The sequence below is a fragment of the Syngnathoides biaculeatus genome, chromosome 15, assembly GCF_019802595.1.
Source record: "Syngnathoides biaculeatus isolate LvHL_M chromosome 15, ASM1980259v1, whole genome shotgun sequence".
Lineage (NCBI taxonomy): Eukaryota > Metazoa > Chordata > Actinopteri > Syngnathiformes > Syngnathidae > Syngnathoides > Syngnathoides biaculeatus.
The window spans coordinates 6552193-6572990 of NC_084654.1; the positions used below are offsets into that span (position 1 = coordinate 6552193).

General features: G+C 41.3%; 2 protein-coding genes across 2 annotated transcripts; both read right to left on the reverse strand.

The window, feature by feature from the left end:
• Positions 1-1394: 1394 nt before the first annotated feature.
• On the reverse strand, positions 1395-18226 carry LOC133513004 (b(0,+)-type amino acid transporter 1-like). The gene is made up of 6 exons (XM_061843187.1): positions 17520-18226; positions 11346-11479; positions 10045-10174; positions 4915-5039; positions 4727-4814; positions 1395-4623 (listed from the first exon to the last, which is right to left on the reverse strand). The coding sequence occupies exons 1-6, from the start codon at positions 18216-18218 to the stop codon at positions 4393-4395; spliced, it is 1407 nt and encodes a 468-aa protein (XP_061699171.1). The 5' UTR covers positions 18219-18226; the 3' UTR covers positions 1395-4392.
• Positions 18227-19839: 1613 nt separating this feature from the next.
• On the reverse strand, positions 19840-20761 carry LOC133513006 (b(0,+)-type amino acid transporter 1-like). Its single transcript, XM_061843190.1, has one exon. The coding sequence runs from the start codon at positions 20578-20580 to the stop codon at positions 19873-19875; it is 708 nt and encodes a 235-aa protein (XP_061699174.1). The 5' UTR covers positions 20581-20761; the 3' UTR covers positions 19840-19872.
• Between the last annotated feature and the right edge of the window lie 37 nt (positions 20762-20798).

Here is a 20798-nt window from a genome sequence, read left to right on the forward strand (position 1 = left end):
TGATTGCAACCTTGGATTCAGGCTCTTTACTAAATTGGAGATTTATTTCTTGTATGCCACTTCATTGAGCGCATCTCTCAAATTAAACCATGTTGAGAAAAAGGACGAGTTGCTTTGCTATGTTTTGGAAGAAAATGAAAATTGTTACCATCAGAATGGAACGGCAAATCAGAGCGGCAATTTGACATAAGCGAAACAATTGTGAGATTATGGAGGAAACGTTTCTGTCAAATGTTTAACATGAGGTGGAACATACGAAAACTTTCTCGGACAAATAAAATTTCCCATTTTGACCATGTTATCGAAAATCTGGGTCCATGGTGATTTTCAGATGATAGAAATCAGGTGAAAAATATTCATTTTGTGACATTTTAAATGTCACAAGGGGATAAAATAAGAAGGTGCAAAGATTATGCAAAATTGAAAAGTGGTAGAATTAGTTTATGTTACACAATGTAACGTTTTGGGGTGGGTTTACTAATATGTTAAAAACTTTTTTTTAAATTACAGTATTATTTGAATGCACTTGCCAGAGTTGGGCCAATCCACATTTTGGGTAGTTCAATTTGTGTACTGTACATCAAATTTTCAGCTAAAAAAGATAAAACTTGTGTATGCAACAGACAAAATTCATAGTTGGGCTCGATACAAGTTTCACAGTTTGATATATTTACAGTACAAAAGAGAAATGTTCTTGCTTTTTGTAAGAGTGAAAGTTACATAAAAATAATTTTTAAAAAAATGTAGCTGATGTAGGAATCACCCATCTTCTGTGGTCCATCCTTGACAATAGAAATACTAAATAAATGGCTCCTTAGCAAACAAAAGTTATACGATGACTAACCCAGCAGCCGTGACATATGTTGTATATACTGTACACTTCATAAATAACTATAATTTTGAGGATTGTATTTGACAGTAAACGACAAAACAAACATCTCTAGAAAGTAAAATATGTTGTAAAAAAAAAAAAAAAGGAATGATAATGATTTTGAACGTAGAAACTAGGAATTTGCCCTCAGTGTTCTGCCAAGTGTTTGTATAATTTGAGTACTGAAATAAATTGACTTGACTTCCATATTTTAATTTATTGAGATGCACTAACCTCCACAGCTTCTGTCAGACCTCTGTTTAAATCGTCAGTAATGACTTTGGAGGGAGTGTTTCTGAAGAACGTTGCTTTTTTTCTCCCATTCCCCAGTACAGTATTATAGTCCCCAAACAGTTAAGTACTGTAGTTCTGCGTAGCTCTCGACATCTCGCTTTCTAAGGTTAGAGCAACAACAGCGAGATTCGCACCGGAATCTGAAGAGTCGGCTCCACAGGATGTTAGGAAACCAAGTTTCGAGAGGGTCGCATATCGACAGCAATAAAAGTAGTAATAATCCACTCAATTCAGTTTCCTCAGTTTAATTAAATCAAGTTGTCCAAATATGTCGCCTGCTCTTTGTTTTTTGTCATTTGTGGGATATCTACGTAAATGTGATGTCGTGTTTGTTGTATTTCCATTGAGGGAGTTAGGCACTCTTGACACAACATACTCTTGTACTTTCGCCTGACATGCTTGCCATCTGGGACATACTTAACACCAAAGCAAAAGTAGTCAGAAATTCCAGATTGAAGGATGGTGGAGGATTTTGATATCAAAAGGGTCTGTGGAACTAGCCAAGTTGCAACAACGTGCAAGCGTCTGTCTCAGCTGCTTGGTGTGTTTTCAGAATTGCCCTCCGGTGCTGCTCTGCTACAGTCCGGACTCCACACTGAGTGTAGAGGTCGGATGTCTGGCTCATTTTCTGAATGCATCCTACCTTGGTCGGCAGGGATGCCAGAGGAGCAGCATAATACATCTGCTCTCAATAGCAAGGCATGAGGTTGAGCAGCTTAGTACAGGTCCTCACGATATTTATCAGATATTTATACAGTAAATAGATTTACCTATTGTAAATTACTGCGTACCAAAATGTGGGCACTATATCAAACTGTTCAGAACGCATACATGTACTGTTGTGCGTGTGTGTATATCACATATGTATGTGCATATGTATATGTGTGCGGGGTTTAGAGGCCCCGTAGCTCAGTGGTTAGAGCACTGGTTTGGTAAACCAGGGGTTGTGGGTTCATATCCCACTGGGGCCTCCACTCCCTGAGAAGGGTTGGGTCAGGAAGGGGATCCGGTGTAAAAATTGTGCCAAACATATATGTGCGTTCATCTGAGATGACACACCGTGGCAACCCCGAAAGGGACAAGCCGAAAGAAACTTACTATGTGTGCGGGTAGACTTTATAGCTAGATTCTAGTTTATCCCTGTTCTTCCCCGTTGCGTGTCAAACAATACATTTGAAAGTGTCACAGTGACTCATTCATGCTTTTTCATGACGCCATTACAGTGAATTACAATTATTGAATAAAAAGTTAAACATTTACACCATATGACTCCAGAGAAAAATCCCTCATTCTGATGTACATTAAAATGTATCATATAAGCTAAAAATTAATGATATAACACAACAGTACAGTATATCCACTAAATATTTACATTTCTAAATCACAAAAATCATGACTTCAGCATTTTAATTTCAGTCAACGCCATATACCTAAAAAGTCATTCCGTAAAAAAAAAAAAAAGGGGGGGGGGGAACCCATGCAGGAGAACATGCAAACTCCACACAGGTAGGTCTGGGATTGAACTCAGGACCTCAGAACTGTGAGCCCAACGCTTTACCAGCTGCACCACTGTCCCAAACTGTGGCATGTCATGCTTATTAGAATTTTCTCACCCAGAAGAAAGGGGGCCAACGACTACCCATAGCTATGTTTTTCACTCGCAAAAAAGACACCTGCACCAAGGTGGGTCAAGTGCCAGGACAAAGAGGCACGCCCAGAGGGACTGTCAAATATGCCTGAGTCGCTATTAATAATTTGTCCAACCTTGGAGATTGATCTTAAAAATGAAATTTATTTCTAAAAATTATACATATTTCTTTTTATAGGAAAATGCTTGTTTGTACCCGGTCCTGGATATTTAGATATGTATTTCTTAAATATATTATTTGTCCTCAAATAGGTTTTGATATTTGGTTTCTTTCTAGAATACAGCGGTGTACTTTTTTTTTAATCTACGAAGCTTTGAATTTTGAGTGTTTAACCGAGAAATGTGAGGAAATGTTAATGCCTGTCAGAAAAGTGTGTGCTTAGGGATTTAACAATCTTAAAATATAACAAATTAAAAAAACAAACAACAATCACATTGTAAATGAAAAACCACATCCTGTAAGCGAAAACAAATATGAATGAAAAAATATTAAAAATTGGACAAAAAAAAAACTCTACTGCATATAGTTTTCACTTAACGTGGGTATTTTTTGGAACTTAATCCTTGTGTTAAACGAGAGAACACTGTATTCATAAATGTGGCACGTTGGGATGACCGGTGAGCACATCTGCCAAGCAAATTCTGAGACCAGGGTTCAAATCCCGGCCCCCTCCTGTGTGGAGTTCACATGTTCTCCATGTGCCTGAATGGGTTTTCTCTGGGCACTCCGGTTTCCTCCCACATCCCAAAAACATGCATGGCAGATTAATTGAAAACCTGTAAGTCTGAATGTGAGTGCGAATGGTTGTGTATATGTACCCTGCAACTAATACAGTGTGTACCCCACCACTGGCCCAGAGTTAGCTCAGATAGCCTCCGGCACGCCTGAGACTCTAGTGGGAATAAGCGGTACAAAAGATGAATGAATGAATATTCATAAATCAAGATATTGCCAGTTGATTGCAGGGCACATATAGAAACAACAAACAGCTATTCCCGCTCACATTTACACTTGTAGACAATTTAGACTCATCTTCAATGATATGCATATTTTTGCAATGTGTAAGGAAGGCCAAGTGCCCAGAGAAAACCTACTTGTAAAATGTTTTGCAATTAAGTTAATGAACTGCAGTGGATGCAGTGAGGAGCTTCTCTCAAACGACCATGAGACAATTTTAGACCTATCCCATTTTTGTTTTTGGTGCAGAAGATGTGACTCTTTTAGGAGGCTCATCTTATTGCCCGCAGGAAAAATAATGAAAACAACCACATTATTAAAATTATCAAAATGTCAAAATGAAATGCTATGTTGATAATCACTATGTTTGATTAAGAGCAAGAAGTCAAGTGGAAAAAAAGGCTTCTTGCCTCTTAAATGTACTGTGTAAGTTTTTCCATTGCAGGGTGACATCTGACGTCTGTTAGACTTTAGTTGAATGGTGGTTCCAACCAAATTGTACATAGTTGTGATTATTTGTAGAAGTGTAACTTGTACATCACTGCAATCAGGTTGAAGTTACATAAAACTTGAAATTGCCAGTAAACGGCAGGAAATTCAAATCAAATCTTTCAACCCACATCACAGGTTTTTTTCAGCTGGAGCAACCTGTAAAAACAGCTGCAGGAATATGGTTAACTTTGTTAACAGGCCTGGGCATAGCTTGTAATGTATGAAAGGTATGTAGATGATAACCCCGCTGAAGATAAATAAAGTCACGTAGAGGTATTCGATCTGCGGATTGTCAATGATGGGGGCCAGCACAAGGAATACTGCTGCAATCAGGACAAGTATGGGGAGTACAATGGGAACCTGAAGGAATAGGGGGGGAAATGGGACAGGTACTGAGAGTCATCCATTTGTGTTTCGTGTTGTATAAGTATTTATTTTTTGAGGTTACATGAGTGGCACTCACTCTGTATGGCCTTGGGAGCTCTGGGTTCCTGATCTTGAGGTAGAGGAGACCAGACAATGTGATGGCATAGAAAAACCAGGCTGTGAAACTTGGAAACAAAAGGGGAAAAAAACATTTCAGAAAAACACAAAGAGGCAGCACGTGCTTGTTTGATTGTAATTTGAATGAAATCTGGAACCTGTGTTCACCTGAAGAAGTTGACAATACTCTGAAAGTCTCCTGGGATGAGCACCAGCAAGGAAACCACAGTGGTGAAAATGAGGGCTGGCGATGGAGTCAGTCTGTGCACGTGAGCCATTGACAGAATTTCTGGCTAAAAACAATATGCACAGAAGATACAGTTTTCCGAACAGTACTGTCACAGGAGAGCATCAACATTATTGCAGAAGGGAGTATTATAGACAATTGATTTTAATGGGTGCCAAGTTAATTCAGGGTGGCAGAGACCTAGTAATTATCTCTGACTTGAAATTATAACAATGTCAAAAATTTGTGTTTGGGGGTTGAGTCTCCAGAGGTCAGGTCTTCTTTTTGGATTGATTTGAAAAGAGAATCCAAATCAATCCAGCATCGCGTGGCTGTCAAAGAAGTGCACAAAACTATCTGGTGGTGTAGTAGTCACTTCTCAAGCGAAAGGCCTGAATCCAAGTTTCCATCACTGGGTGTTTTTCACAGGAAAGAAGAACATTTTTGCTTGGATTGTCTTGAACGGTGTATGTTAGCATGCTAGCTAACATCACGTTTATAGCATGCTATGAATTCCACAGTCAGAATAAATATACCTATTGAACTATAATGTAAATCTTGGCGAGAGAAATTATAACTATACTTCACATTAATTCATGTTTTTACTGTACAGTTCACACATTCAAAGCAGGAAGGATAGTTCAGGCCGTTTATTTTTTTTTCTCGATCGCTATGCCTTGGTCAAATGACAGAAGTGGTTGTTTATTAGTGGTGCCATCAGAACTACTGGATTTCCAACTGTTAAGTGTGGAAATGCATCATGGGGAAAATGTTTACCTATTTTAAAAGTTTGGGTCTGTGCAGTGTAAAATGTTGACCAAATGACAAATGTCCAGAATTGAAAAAGATAAGTGAATGTGCCATAAAAAATGGTCCAAAATCATAAAGATGAAACGATTCAAAAGTTGATGTTCTTTCATCTGTGACACTAACTGTTAGTATCATGGTTTCGAAAAGCTTAGTCACTAACCCTTTCGAAACAAAAAAAAAAAAAATAAACTGCACCATACGATGGCGGATGAGGGACAAAATTGGAAACATCCTATTCATATTTGATTCGACGGCAGAGTGCCACGTGACCTGAGACAGCCAATCACAAGCCTGATCTATGGAAGGAAGTGATATGGAGGAAAAAAATGCAATTAATTGATAATCATAGAGATTACAGAAACCAACTTTAATTGAACTACACAAACGCTCCGGCAATCCCGCCCCCTTTGTGAGGATAGCCGGCTTGGAAAATAGATGGATGGATGGAATTTGTCCCAGTAATGTAATGAATTACAATTGCAGACATTTTGTAAATTCAATGACATTAGTTACACATTTCAAACAATACATAATTAGTTACTCCCCAACACTGAAAAAATACTGCATAGTGCGAGATAAGGCCTGGATTCACTTAGATGAGACCCTGGAAAATGGGCAGATTTCATCATGACAAACTCTTGATGTTTTGGATATTTTGACCACAGCAAGCATCATAGACACAGAGTATTTAGTAAGAAGCTGGGCAAGTAAAAACGTCAACTTAAGCTTGCTTATAGGCCCAAACCACCTTAGTTACCTGGCTAACAACGAGACGCGTTTGTGATCAAACTGTGCTGTTGAAGAAACATCGAACGTGACTAACTTCATAACATGGACAATGAGGGCTGTGAGTGAATTATAGGAAATTTAACAAGTCTTATATTAGGACATCATAGTACCCAAATTGGTGCTGTATTGTTTGCGTTGAAGCTGCTCGGCCTAAGTGAGCCTAGCGTGCTAACAACATTACCTATGCAGAGTATACAACAAGGACCAAACATCGAACGTGGACTCAACCAACTACTAGAGAGAGGTCCGTTGTGGTTTGAATCCCTTCCATACACATATTTAAATCACAATATCCATTACATTTTCACGCAGGTAGTATGTGATTTGTGTACCTTATGTGCTGACTATGTTTATTTGATTGCTTTTATCTGACTTAACATAGATTAGGTAGTATGTGAATTGTGTATCTTATGTGCTGTGTTGTTTATTTGATTACTTGTTTTGACTATCTCCAGCCCAAAGGGGGGAACAATTCCTGTGCGCTCCCGGCAAAGTTAATCTGCAAGGCGAAGGTAGAAATTCAGATAATGTAGGTCAAAGACAAAAAAAGAGGAGGAAAGCGTCTTAGTCTGCGGAAGAAGAAGAGGAATGCACAAACCCTACAGCTGTGTGTAGGGACTTTGAATGTTGGGACTATGACAGGAAAAGCTCAGGGGTTAGTTGACATGATGATCAGGAGAAAGGTTGATATATTGTGCATCCAATAGAGCAAGTGGGAATGGAGTAAGGCTAGAAGCTTAGGAGGAGGGTTTAAATTATTTTACCATAGAGTAGAAAGCAAGAGAAATGGAGTAGGGGTTATTTTAAAGGAAGAGCTGGCTAAGAATGTCTTAGAGGTCAAAAGAGTATCAGATTGAGTGATGAGGCTGAAATTTAAAATTGAGAGTATTGTGTATGATGTGATTAGGATGTGACCTCAAGTTGAAAGAGAAATTCTGGAAGGAACTCGACGAAGTAGTCCTGAGCATCCCAGAGAGAGAGAGAGTTGTGACTGGTACAGATTTCAATGGACATGTTGGTGAAGGAAACTGGGGCGATGAAGAAGTGATGGGTAAGTACGGCATTCAGCAAAGGAACTTTGAGGGGCAGCTGGTGGTGGACTTCGCAAAAAGGATGGAATTGGCAGTGGTGAACACTTATTTCCAGAAGAGACAGGAACATAGAGTGACCTACAAGAGCGGAGGTAGAAGCCCCCAGGTGGATTATATTTTGTGCAGACAATTTAATCTGAAGGAGGTTACTGATTGTAAGGTAGTGGTGGGGGAGAATGTAGCTCAACAGCATAGGATGGTGGTGTGTAGGAATGACTCTGGTAGCGGGTAGGAAGATTAAGAAGACAAAGATAGAGGAGAGAATCAGGTGGTGGAAGTTTAGAAAGGAAGAATGTTGTATGGCATTCTGGAAAGAGGTGAGACAGGCTCTAGATGGATAGGAAGAGCTCCCAGAAGACTGCAATACTACTGCCAATGTACTTAGAGAGGGACACAGGAGAGTACTTGCGTGCCTTCTGGTAGGAAAAGGGAGAAGGAAACTTGGTGGTGGAACCCCAAAATACAGGAAGTCACCCAAGGAAAGAGATTAGCAAAGAAGAAGTGGGAGAGGACTGAGGAGAGGCGTAAGGAATACATTGAGAGGCGACGAAGAGCAAAGGTAGAGATGGAGAAAGCTAAACAAAAGGCATATGACGACATGTACTCCAGGTTGGATACGAAAGAAGGAGAAAAGGATCTACAGGTTAGCCAGACAGAGGGATAGAGATGGGAAGGATGTGAAGCAAATAAAAGTGATTAAGGATAGCGATGGAAATATGTTGACTGGTGCCAGTAGTGTGCTAAGTAGATGGAAAGAGTACTTTGATAAGTGAATGAATGAAGAAAATGGGAGAGAAGGAAGAGAAGACCAGGAAGTGGCAATTATGAGTAAGGGAGAAGTTAGAAAGGAACTGAACAGAATAAAAAATGGAAAGACAGTTGGTCCTGATTACATACCAGTAACGGTATGGAAGTAATTTGGAGAGGTGGCTGTGGAGTTTTTGACCAACTTATTCAATCGAATACTAGTGGGAGAGAATGCCAGAATAATGGAGGAAAAGTGTGCTAGTCCCCATTTTTAAGAACAAAGCTGATGTTCAGAGCTGTGGAAACTATAGAGGAATAAAGGTGATGAGCCATACAATGACGTTATAGGAAAGAGTAGTGGAAGATAGACTCAGGACAGAAGTAATTACCTGCGAGGAACAGTATGTTTTCATGCCTAGGAAGCGTACCACAGATGCATTATTTGCCTTGAGGAAGCTCGTGGAAAAGAACAGAAAAAGTCAGAAGGAGCTACATTGTATCTTTATAGACCTAGAGAAAGCCTTTGACAGAGTACCAAGAGAGGAACTGTGGTACAGTATGCGCCAGTCTGGTGTGGCGGAGAAATATGTTAGAATAGTACAGGACATATATGAGGTCAGCAGAACAGCGGTAAGGTGTGCCGTTGGTGTGTCAGAAGAATTTAAGGTGGAGGTGGGACTGCATCAGGGTTCCGCGCTGAGCCCCTTCCTGTTTACGGTAGTAATGGATAGGCTGACAGACAAGGTTAGACTGGATTCTCCTTGGACCATGTTGTTCACAGATATTGTGATCTGCAGTGAAAGTAGGGAACAGGTGGAGGAACAGTTAGAAAGATGGAGGTACGCACTGGAAAGGAGAGGAATGAGATTAGCCGAAGTAAAAAAGAATATATGCACGTGAATGAGAAGGGCGGAGGAGGAAAAGTGAAGCTCCAGGGAGAAGAGATGGCAAAAGTGGACGACAAATACTTGGAGTCAACAATCCAGAGCAATGGTGAGTGTGGTAAGGAAGTGAAGAAACGGGTCCAAGCAGGTTGGAACAGCTGGGGAAAGGTGTCTGGTATGTTATGTGACAGAAGAGTCTCTGCTAGGATGAAGGGCAAAGTTTACAAAACAGTGGTGAGGCCGGCCATGAGGTACGGATTAGAGACGGTGGCACTGAAGAAACAACAGGAAGCAGAACTGGAGGTGGCAGAAATGAAGATGTTGAGGTTCTCGCTCGGAGTGAGCAGGTTGGAGATGATTAGAAATGAGCTCATTAGAGGGCCAGCCAAAGTTGGATGTTTTGGAGACAAGTTTAGAGAGAGCAGACTTAGAGGTTTGGACATGTTCAGAGAGTAAATATATTGGTAGAAGGGTGCTGAGGATGGCGCTGTCAGCAAAAAGAGTGAGAGGAAGACCAAAGAAAAGGTTGATGGATGTACTGAGGGAGGAGATGAGGACAGGTTAGAGAGGAAGATGCACGAGATAGGCCTAGATGGAAAAAGATGACACGCAGTGGCGACCCCTAACGGGACAAGCCGAAAGGAAAAGAAGAAGCATCATAGACATACGTTTTATTACTAAATTGAGAACTATTTTCGACTGCGGAAAAATGGGAAATATTTTATCTTTGCAAAGACTGCAGGATTCTCACCATATGTCCTTCACGTGCAGCAACAAAGCACACTCGTCCACCGCTGAAGAACGTCCCATTTAGTGAGCCAAAAGCCGACAAAGCTGCAGCTATTGACATGATCCACCCCCAGGATCCCAACACTTTGTTCCTGTGATGAGGGGGAAGTGGGCTCAAGTTCACTGCAAAGCTTAGTTCAACACCATACATTTCCGACCCTTATTACTGCAGTATTAAAATATTATCATAATGAAATTAAAGTTGTGATTGGAACTGAATAGCTCACACCATACACATCACCAAAAGCCATGGAAAACGATTTCAAAACCTTCTATCAAATCTATCCGTGTAATGATTTTTTAGGACAAAGACTCAACATCTTTTGGTTGTACTTCTACTAAAATCAGTGGTGGGTAGCAATACTCCGCAATTAGTCTGTTACATTTACTCAAGTAAAATTTTCAATGAACTGTACTTGTCAGAGTACTTCAAATGGTACCATACTTTTTACTTTTACTAGAGTATGTATGTGAAGATGTATTAAAACCTGTATCCATCCATTCAATTTCTGAGCCGCTTATCCTCACGAGGGTGGCAGGAGTGTTGTACCCTCTCCTCGCTATCATCGGGGAGGATGCGGGGGTACACCCTGAACTGGTTGCCAGCCAATCGCAGGGTACATGGAGACAAACAACAGCTACACTCACAATCACACCTGAGTGCAATTTAGAGTCTCCAATGAATGGATGTTTTTGGGATGTGAGAGGAAACCAGAGTGCCCGGAGAAAATCCACACAGGCACGGGGAGAACATGCAAACTCCACACAGGTGGGGCCGGGGTTGAACCCAGGTCCTTAGAACTGTGAGGCCAATGCTTTCCTGCTGCACAACCGTGCCGCTTGATACATTTATCCATTGCAATAATCGACATCCGGTTTCCTACTTTTATCTATCCATCCTTGCACATCCGGGTCTATTTTTAGACTCCATCTTCGACTTATGCATATGGCGCTCATTGCGCTAATCCAACGTGATCATGAGTTCATGACTGTAGGTGGAGCTTGGAGACTCATTCATTCTGTCACACTTCTTTTAATGGTTCACAAAGAAATAAAACTGAACAAGAGAGCAAGATTCACACACACAAGATCCTTGTGTGTTTCTACACACTTGGTCAATAAAGCTGATTCTGATTCTGATTAAGCCAACTGACTGGCTTTAATTGTGGAACTGATATCTTTGTCAGCAGCCGCCACCCTTGTGAGGATGAGCAGCTCAGATAATGGATGGATGAATGGACATCTTTGTCAAGTGCTACTCACCCCCATGTGACAGCCACTGCACTGGATGAAATGAGCTCTTTCGGCGTCATTACTGTCAGGTAGCTGACGTTCACCAACAGATACAAGCCAGTTACCGTTGCGATTGCAATGATTACTGCTCTCGGAAGATTCACCTGCAATACAGTAGAAAAAAGAACACAAGGAATGGAATCAGACTTGAAAAATTCAAATGTAATCCCATTTGAGCTGTTTCAGAGAGACTGGCAAAAAGTGGACAATGCGACAAACTCAAACTTTATCCCACCCAATAAAATGTTTTTGCCTCCTTCTCAAATTGTTAGTTTTTTTTTATTTTCTGAAGAGTACAGTTTGCACTTTATTACTTTAGACCATTAAAAACATACAATATAAATATTGGATCAAAATACTCCAAAGTAAACATAAAATACAGTTCTTTAGGTTGATTTTATTCATTAAGGTGAAAAAAAAAAAATCTCTTCAAGGCTACCTGAAGCTGTGTGGAAGACCAATCCCCCCATGTTAAGTCATTAATTGTGGCAAATTTGGGGGGAAAGCTGAGTTAATTTAGACTGACCACATGCAAGCCTGATTACCTCCAGACTTATTCAATTAAGAAATCATGTAAAGAGCACCTGTCTGATAAAATAAACCTGCTAAAAGATCCACAAAAGCTGCAACAGATTGCAACAATTCAAAGAAACTCAAGAACAGTTGAGAAATAAAGTCTCAGTCTGAAAAGGGTTACAAAGTCATTGGTAAAGCTTTACGACTTCCGTGAACCACTTGAGAGCCAATATCGACAAATGGAAAAAATGTGGAACAATGGTAAACCTTCCTAGGAGATAAAAACGACCCTAAAAGCACACCAATGACTCATCCAGGAGGTCACATCAAAACTCAGGACAACTTCTAAAAAACTGCATGCCTCCCTTGCTTGTGTTAGATTGGTGTTCATAACTCAACAATAAGGAAGTGGCAGGGAAAAATGGCATTGATGGCAGATTTCCATGACTCATCTTAAGGCTTCTTTATTCTTCCACGGCAACAGACAGGGCTGGCATTGCATCACTTGACCAGCCCTATGCGACACTTGACGTCCACATGAGACAAATTGTCGGCATGCGCAGAACGCTGGTGAGATAATCCCTCGTGATTGGTCCATTTCACTCACATGGTATGATGTAGACAGCTTTCCCCTTGGTTCCCAAATACCACCATGACTTTCATTTACTTATGCGACAGCTCAGTGGTTAGAGCATTGGTTTGGTAAACCAGGGGTCATGAGTTTGTATCTCACTGGGGCCTCTACTCCCCAAGAGGGGTTGCGTCAGGAAGGGCATCCTGCGTAAAAACGGTGCCAAACAAATATGAATGTTCATCTGAGATATCACGCTGTCACGACCCCTAACGGGACAAGTCGAAAAAAACTTTTACTTTCATTTACCTATGCTGCCACTTTCTTGATCGATTTTACAATATAATTAAACACGTCATCTAGGTCCACTTGTTCTAGCAGACACTGTTCCTCGGTCGCCATTGTTGCTTTGTACCTTGTTCCGGAAAGTAAAAAGGGCACCAGAACAGGCCAGGAAATGTAGAGGAAGGGCAGCTGCAGTAATGTCAGCGCGATTGTCGCCTGTGCAAGTTAAAGATGCCTTTACTTTCATGAAAAAAAAGAATGACTTTTGGGAGAATATTCTATGGAGTGATGACATGTTTTTAAATCTGATGTAAATGTAATAATTTTTTTCAAAAAGACATCATCCCAGCAGGTAGTGCAATGGTCTGGGGCTGCTTTTCTTCTGCAGGACTTGGACAACTTGCTGTGATTGATGGAACTATGAATTCTGCTCTTCAACAGAAAACTATGAAGAAGAATGTTCAGCCATGAGTTTGTGAACTCAAGATGAAACATACTTGGGTTCTGTAACAGGACGATGATCCAGAACGCACCAGCAAGTCAACTTCTTATTTATTCATTTCTTTATTTTGGTGATGTGATTCAAATGTTGTGGCATGACCAATTAATTCAAGCAGGAAGAGTTTTCCAAACTATCTCCACAGACGTGAATGACCCATTGCCAGTTTTACACAGTGAGTGGTTGATTTCAATTGATAGTGCTGAGGGTTGCCCAACTAGTTACTGGGTTTAGGGGCAATTACTTTCCACACAGGGCCTGGTAGTTTTAAAAATATTTTTTTCTCCTTAAATAAAGTGACCATTTAAAAATGAATTTGCCCCTACTCCTGTTTTATTCATGTTTTACTTCCATTTTATTTTCATTCCCTCGGGCTTCTGTTTTTTTCTCTCCCCATTTTAGGGATGTTTGCTGTGTACTGTGTTTTATTTTGTCTATGAAAGCACTATGTGAAAAATTGTTTTTAAAAGTCCTTAAGGAGCCAATACGTTTTCAGAGCACTGTACATCATTAATTGCACACCTTGTAATCACAATAACCAATTTTAACGGACTGACTGGTTAGCAGATCTGCCTCGCACGTTTGAGGTTTGCATCTCGGCTCAGTCTTACTGTGGTGACTTTCTGTCGCTTCCTCCCACATTCCGAAAACATATTTCTTAGGTTAATTGAAGACTCGAAACTGCCCACAAGTGTGAATGTAAATGGTTGTTTTTTTCTAATTGAACTGACTAGTAACCAGACCAGAGTGCCCAAAATTATCTTTGATTGGCTGTCGCTCACCCATGTCCATAAATGTTCCTGTAACCCATTTCCGGAGCTGCTCAAGCACCATAAACTCAATCCACCAATAGCACTAGAATTATGTATTCTGTAGACAGATTCTGCATTCATTCATTTATTTTTAGTGTGTGTCCTTTTTAAACAAGCAAAAAAATAAATGAAAGAATGGCTCAACCAGAAGACCATGAAATCCCATAATGTTTGGTATATACTGTAAACCATAATTCCCCTTGTTATTTACCATTGATAGTCAATTTCATGTAAAGACTCATGTTGGATCATTTCTCCAATTGAATGAAAGCTTAACTTAATAACACATCAGCAAAATTATTACCACAATACTGATGTAAAATCCACACTTATTTCCGGCCTCACCTCCAGTTGCTTCAGTTATCAATGACATAATTTAAGTTGTACCAGGGAGAATATGACCACGGTTCTTGATAAGAAGCCATTCCGATCATGGTAAAGGAATACTGACTGCCCTGAAATGCATCAACTACATTCAAGTTTTGCACAAAGACACCCTTGGCTTCTGCGTGAGTGCCACAATTACTCCAATGACATTAAGTGTCAAACGTTAGAACTTTGGCCATCAGGAAGATGACTTGGATTCCGACAGCAAGGCGTACATTCAAGATGTTTATGATAGCAACAGTCAGTATTGCCACAGCTTCCACGCACTTCACCAGAAGCTGTGGGAGATCACATCCACTATAAAAGTGGGGCTGTTGCATACTTTACTATGCTAATTGACACTGCAGCAATGCCAAAATGCTTGACGACCAGGGTGAACGCAATCGCTGCAAAGAAAGCAGAACGTGGCCCGTGGATCTGGAGGATGTAAAACAATTCGCCCCCAGACTCAGAGAGAACGGTTCCAAGTTCGGTGTAGGACAACGCCGCAAACATGGGCAGGGCCCAGATCAACAAGCTTGCTCCAGGACCTCTGGTTTAGGCCAGAACAGACTCCAGTGACATGAATATACCGGATCCGATCGTGGTTCCTGAAATAAAAGCCACGCCAGCCATCAACCCGATTTCCCTTTTCAGTTCCATAGCTTCTGGCTTGCATCGATCGGATTAGATAGCACAAAAATAGTCTTGGTCCTCCAATTATCAGGTCCTGTCTGTTTCGAGCAAAGGACAAAACTAACTAAAGAATGAGAAGAAACATCAAGGTCAGTTCTGTCAAACTTTACACCTCTTTCCTCGTAAATGTTTATGTCCACAGACAGAGTGTCTTATCGGAATGTGACTCAGCACGCGAGAAGCTCGTGTATGTCTTGATTACATAAGAAGAAGGGGAAAAAAAGCTGGTAAAAGATTCCTGGAGAAAACCATCAGGGGAGGCAAAAGGATACAAGTGGAACATGAAGGTAATATTAACACATCAGTAAGGCCAAAATAATTTCAATCCCTAACTCATTTGACATGAATGTTGAGTATTATCTGCAAAAGATGAGATATTACAGTGTTGGGCTTGACCTGTCACCACAGTTTGGCTATTCCCTGAGTGAGCATTCAAATCAAGTACCTTTTTGAGCATCCGATATGTCCATATTGAGATGTAAATATGTTTGGTTTGAGAAGCTTTTGGAAAACAAACTACTGAATACTGTACGTACAAATAGATTACAGTACTGTATATTAGCGGTGGGCAAAGTATGGTTACAGACAGTCAAATATTTGTTGCACTAGTCGATTATCCATACATTTGGGTAACTAAAATAGATTTATCAATTTTGCATTGAGTTTTTCATCATTTATCTCTCTTAAATAATTGGTTAATTGATGTAGTGTATTACTAAAAAAAGACATTTAGCCTTTATTATGACTAATACAACTGGGTGAATCATTGTATTTTCTTTTTAATTATTTTAATGTGAAATTATCAAACATACTACAGTATTAAAAAATAATTTGAAATATATAAAACAAACATTTTTAATTAACTCTTGAATATTTTACATTTTCACCATTTATTAAAGTGCAACCAAAGAGGAGGAAAAATGTCTTGTAAATTGGACACATCACAGAAGTCCAGTGAACATCCGTGATATTCAAGAATTGCATTTTTTTTTTTTTAAATCAGGCCACAAAATAGTAAAGAATTGAGACATTGTTTCAGCATGCAGACGGTGTGCGCCGAGAGCTCAGAAAATGGCATCTCTCCTGTCAATCAAATACACTCACAGTCTTCATTTTCAGCTGCTTAGACAACGCACTTTCACGGGCTGCAGAAAAGTGGCCTCCCTAAAACCTAGGACCTCCTTTGAAATTCGGCGGACAAGGTGCTTCTGTAGCCGCTAAATGATTTTACATAAGCGGCCAAGAGCCGTGGGACATGCTCCAGTCCCCCGGTATAAATTATTTCCCTACTCTTCCTCGCGGAAAGAGGCAGGCAATCCACGGCTGTTGTGCTAGACCTCAGCAGCATCACTAAACATTTGAAATAGGCCGCAGGTGGCAGATCCCATCTGTTTCATCATTGCCTCACAGTCAGGGGTGAGACTAGGTCAGCAGTCGGCAACCCGCGGCTCCGGAGCCTCATGCGGCTCTTTCATCCTTATAATGCGGCTCTGATTGGCTTGGGAAAATAAATTACAAAAAATTTTTTTGTATTTAATTGAAGTGCGTTTTATTTGTGTTAGTTTTTATATTATTTTAGTTCTAAATTTGAAGATTGTGATCTTGAAATATTAAAATATTAATTAAATTATTTATTATTTTTTCGTCGCTCAAAATAGACGTCACACTGCGGAAGCGGGTATACCCGCTGAAACGCCGTCTATTTTGAGCGACTTTCAAGCCCGGCAAAGCCAATGGAGAAACATGCTGCGGTAAAGTAGTAGAAGTTTTTTTTTTTTCTTCATTTTAGATGTGCGGCTCCCAGTGTTTTCTTTTCCGTGGAAACCGGGTTCAAATGGCTCTTTCGGTGTCAAAGGTTGCCGACCGCTGGTCTAGGTCAAAGTACTTTGTGGGGGCTGAGCCCATCCCCTAATTTTGGAGATGTCCTTCTGAAATTTGATTAAACATTTTAGACCATTTGGCAGACAACCCAAAAATATCCTCACCACTAATAAATAATAATTCTAACAACATTAATTGGACACCAATAATATGACTACTAATAAAAATAAATGTGCAAAATGGTCACAGAGTTTTAAAGTCATATCTCTAGTCTCAGTCTTCTTACATTTTCAGTACTTCAATATATTTTAATGTAGCTAAAAAACAAACACAAACATGGGTTTGGTTGCACTTTAACTTGAGTTGTTTTCAAGGTGGCACATGAATACAGGTTTGCTAACTCTGGTAACTACAGAACAATATTTTTGTCATTTTAATTCAGTAGTTCTGAACCAAAAATTTTAACCCCCCCCCCAAAAAAAAACAAAAAAACAAAAACTAGTAACAGATAAAACTTAGCTAGGTGTGAATCGTTTTGGTCTGATTTCTACAGAGGAAAAGGTAAAAATAAGTCTTACCTCTGGATTTTTGAGCTCCTCAGTTACATAATTCAAAGTGTTCCAGCCATCATAGGACCACAAACCCTGATAGAAAGCAATGCCAAAGGATCCGACACGTAAATCGCTTCCTTGAAAAGGGTTCTCAAAGTTCCCAGTGCCTTTGTGGAAAAGCATCACCACTCCTCCCAGTATGATCACAGCCATTGCCAGCATTTTGACCACCATAGAGACCACCTGAATGATGGTGGCCAGTCGGGTACTCAGACAGTTCACCAAAACCAGAACGATGATGGCTCCTGCAGCAACACACTTGAGCACCAGCGGTGGAGCGGCACAGCTGGTGTAAAAAGGAGCCACGACAAATTCGGCAAAGCTGAGCGCAATTCCGGTGGCGCTTGCAGGTCTCATGACAGTCACAAAGCTGAAGACAAACATGAAGGCCACCACTTTCCCCGCTGTCCTTAGCATGTAGATATATTCTCCGCCGGATTCTGGAATTACTGTTCCCAATTCAGCATAGCAGAGCCCCCCCAGCATGGCTATCAGCCCACAGGCTGCCCATATAACGAGGCTGACCCCCGGACTGCCAATGGTGGAAATCACAAACTGGGGTGAGATGAAGATCCCAGAGCCCATCATGGTCCCAGCAATGAAAGATACTGCTCCGATAATCCCAACTTCCCTCTTCAGGTTGAGTCGGCGTTCGTCGGTTGCCATTGTTGGAAAACCTCAGGGTGGAATGCAGCAGACGCAGGTTAAGCATTGGGTAATGATACATCTGTGTAAACAATGAATGGTCAACCAATTGCTAGTGATTACCTCATACACATGTGGGGTAGTTATTACATTGTGCCTCGTGGTACAAGTTATCTCTTTGTTACGCCTATCTATTTATTTTTTTTTTGGCCTGTTCGGCTGTTAGGTCAAGCAGATAGGAGGATCTGTATTCATTTTATGCCAGAACAGTTTTACTGTGTCACAGTGGACTTCATAACATGCCACTTGGGTTTCTTCGTATGCTGATTCATATTTATTGAGAATTATTGTCATTCAGTCGAACAAAGTTTTGAAAGGGGAGTGGCAGAAACAAAAAAAAAAGGAGGGGGGTGAAAAGGTAACAAAATAATCGAGGAAGACAGCAGACTACCAGACTAGACAAGACTACTACAACTGCAACACTAGCTGTAAACAAGATGAGGAACCTAATAATTCTATCCAATACCTAGTACAACAACAATGTCGTGCTACACCCAGTGAGGGAAGGTCAGGACAAGATAGATAGGATGGGACAGGACAGGGTAAAGACAGCAGGTGAAGAATGTAGGACAGAGGCCTTGGGCACAGCTGTACAACAGAACTGTGGTGGGAGTGGTTCTTTAAATTATAGATATCTATAGCGTAAGTGAAAGGATATCCAAGAAATTTGCATAGTTATGTGTTATCTCTCGCAATGAGTGACTGGCCCCAAAGCCAGCCGACACATGCAAGTGAATTGACAATGTTTCCACAGAAACCGTCAGAAGAGTCAGAAGTAACTAATGTGCCTGCACCCAGGGGCGCTGAGGACCCCACCCAATCGGGAGGCGGGATTTGGCCCAGTCGCCCGCCCAAAAGTTACCCAGTGGTGAACGATGTATATAGTCTATTCAGGGAAAGGGTGTGTGTGTGTGTGTGTGTGTGTGTGTGTGTGTGTGTGTGTGTGTGTCATGCTGAAATATTGGGCGCGGGCAGGGTGGAGGAATAAGGCATCTAGACTGAGAAATCCAGTCCAACACCTGGATTCTCCAGACTCCTAAATAAACCTCTAATAAAATCCTGAGTATGTGTGTTTGCCCCGATGTGACTATTGAAAAAATATTTAGTGAATGGTGAGAGTGGTTAAGAGGCAGGTTCCTGCAGGTTGGAGTCCTCCGGCAGAACAACAGCCATGAGGGAGGACCACCACATACAGGCCAGCAGTACAGACTACGGGAACCCACCCCTATTCGAGCCAGCACCTGGTACTCGCTGCCAAGGGTGGGAGGTTAATCCCGCTTCCCCAGACCACGCAGGTACAAAATCCTGCCACCCAGGTCCGTAGGCCCCCCCCCGCGAGATGAGTAGGTGACCCTGATTGGGTGCAAGGACCTGAGAGATGAGGAGCAACCAGGCCTGAGGAGTGATAGGAGGGCCCCTTCACCCTCCACCAACAGCCGGAACAGCTGACCAAGGTGGGTCCAGATGAGTGGGTCCACCAATGCACGCCAGGAGACCTGCCCGAGAATCTGCATATTATAAAAAACTTTGCTTGCATGAAAAAAAAAAAGTTGTAGAATGATTTTGAAAAAACACACCAAGACTGTCTTTAGATAAGCATGTCAAATGAAAAGACTTACTGTACCTCAGGATGTTTTAATTCTTCTGTCACATAGTTGAGGTTATTCCAGCCATCATATGACCACAATCCCTGGTAAAAAGCAATACCAATTGGACTGATGCCAATATTTGAGTTTTCAAACGAGTCTTGAAAGTGTTCAGTGTTTCCTCTGGCGAGCATCACCACACCTCCTATTATTATGATTGCCAGTGCCAGGACCTTGGCCACCATAAAAAACACTTGAACTGACATTGAAAAGCGAACGTTAAGACAATTCACTGTTGCTAAAGTAATAATTGCAGCTGCGGCCACAGACTTGATCAGCATAACAGGAGGCGCACAATCTGAGTAAAATGGGGCCACGACATACTGAGCGAAACTGAGCGAGATGCCAACCACACCGGCAGGTCTGACAAATAAAACGGAGCTGAAGATTAACATGAAGGCAACAACTGGGCCTGACGTCCTGAGGATATAGATGTACTCTCCCCCTGATTCTTTCACGACGGTCCCCAGTTCAGCATAGCAGAAAGAAGCAAGTATGACCAGGAGACCAGAGCACGCCCACACCACCAGACTGGCTCCGGGGCTTCCGATGGTGGCGAGCACTGTCTGTGGTGACATGAAGATTCCCGAGCCAATCATTGTCCCCCCAATGAGGGACACAGCCCCCAACAGGCCCACTTCACGCTTGAGGCTGAGCTTTTGCGTCTCATCTTCCATGATGACGGTCGATTATAACAAGGTCTGCCGTCACACAACTTCCTCTAAACTGGAAAAACACTATAATTCTGTGGCAAAGGTCCTGCTAACAGCAACGCTCAAGTTAATAATTAAGTGAGAACCGCAGAGAAAGTAGATTGTTAGCTAAAAAGTATCGAGAATAAGATTGTATTATTGCAAACAGGAGGTCATGTGGTCTTGAGTATCCCAAAACGCAG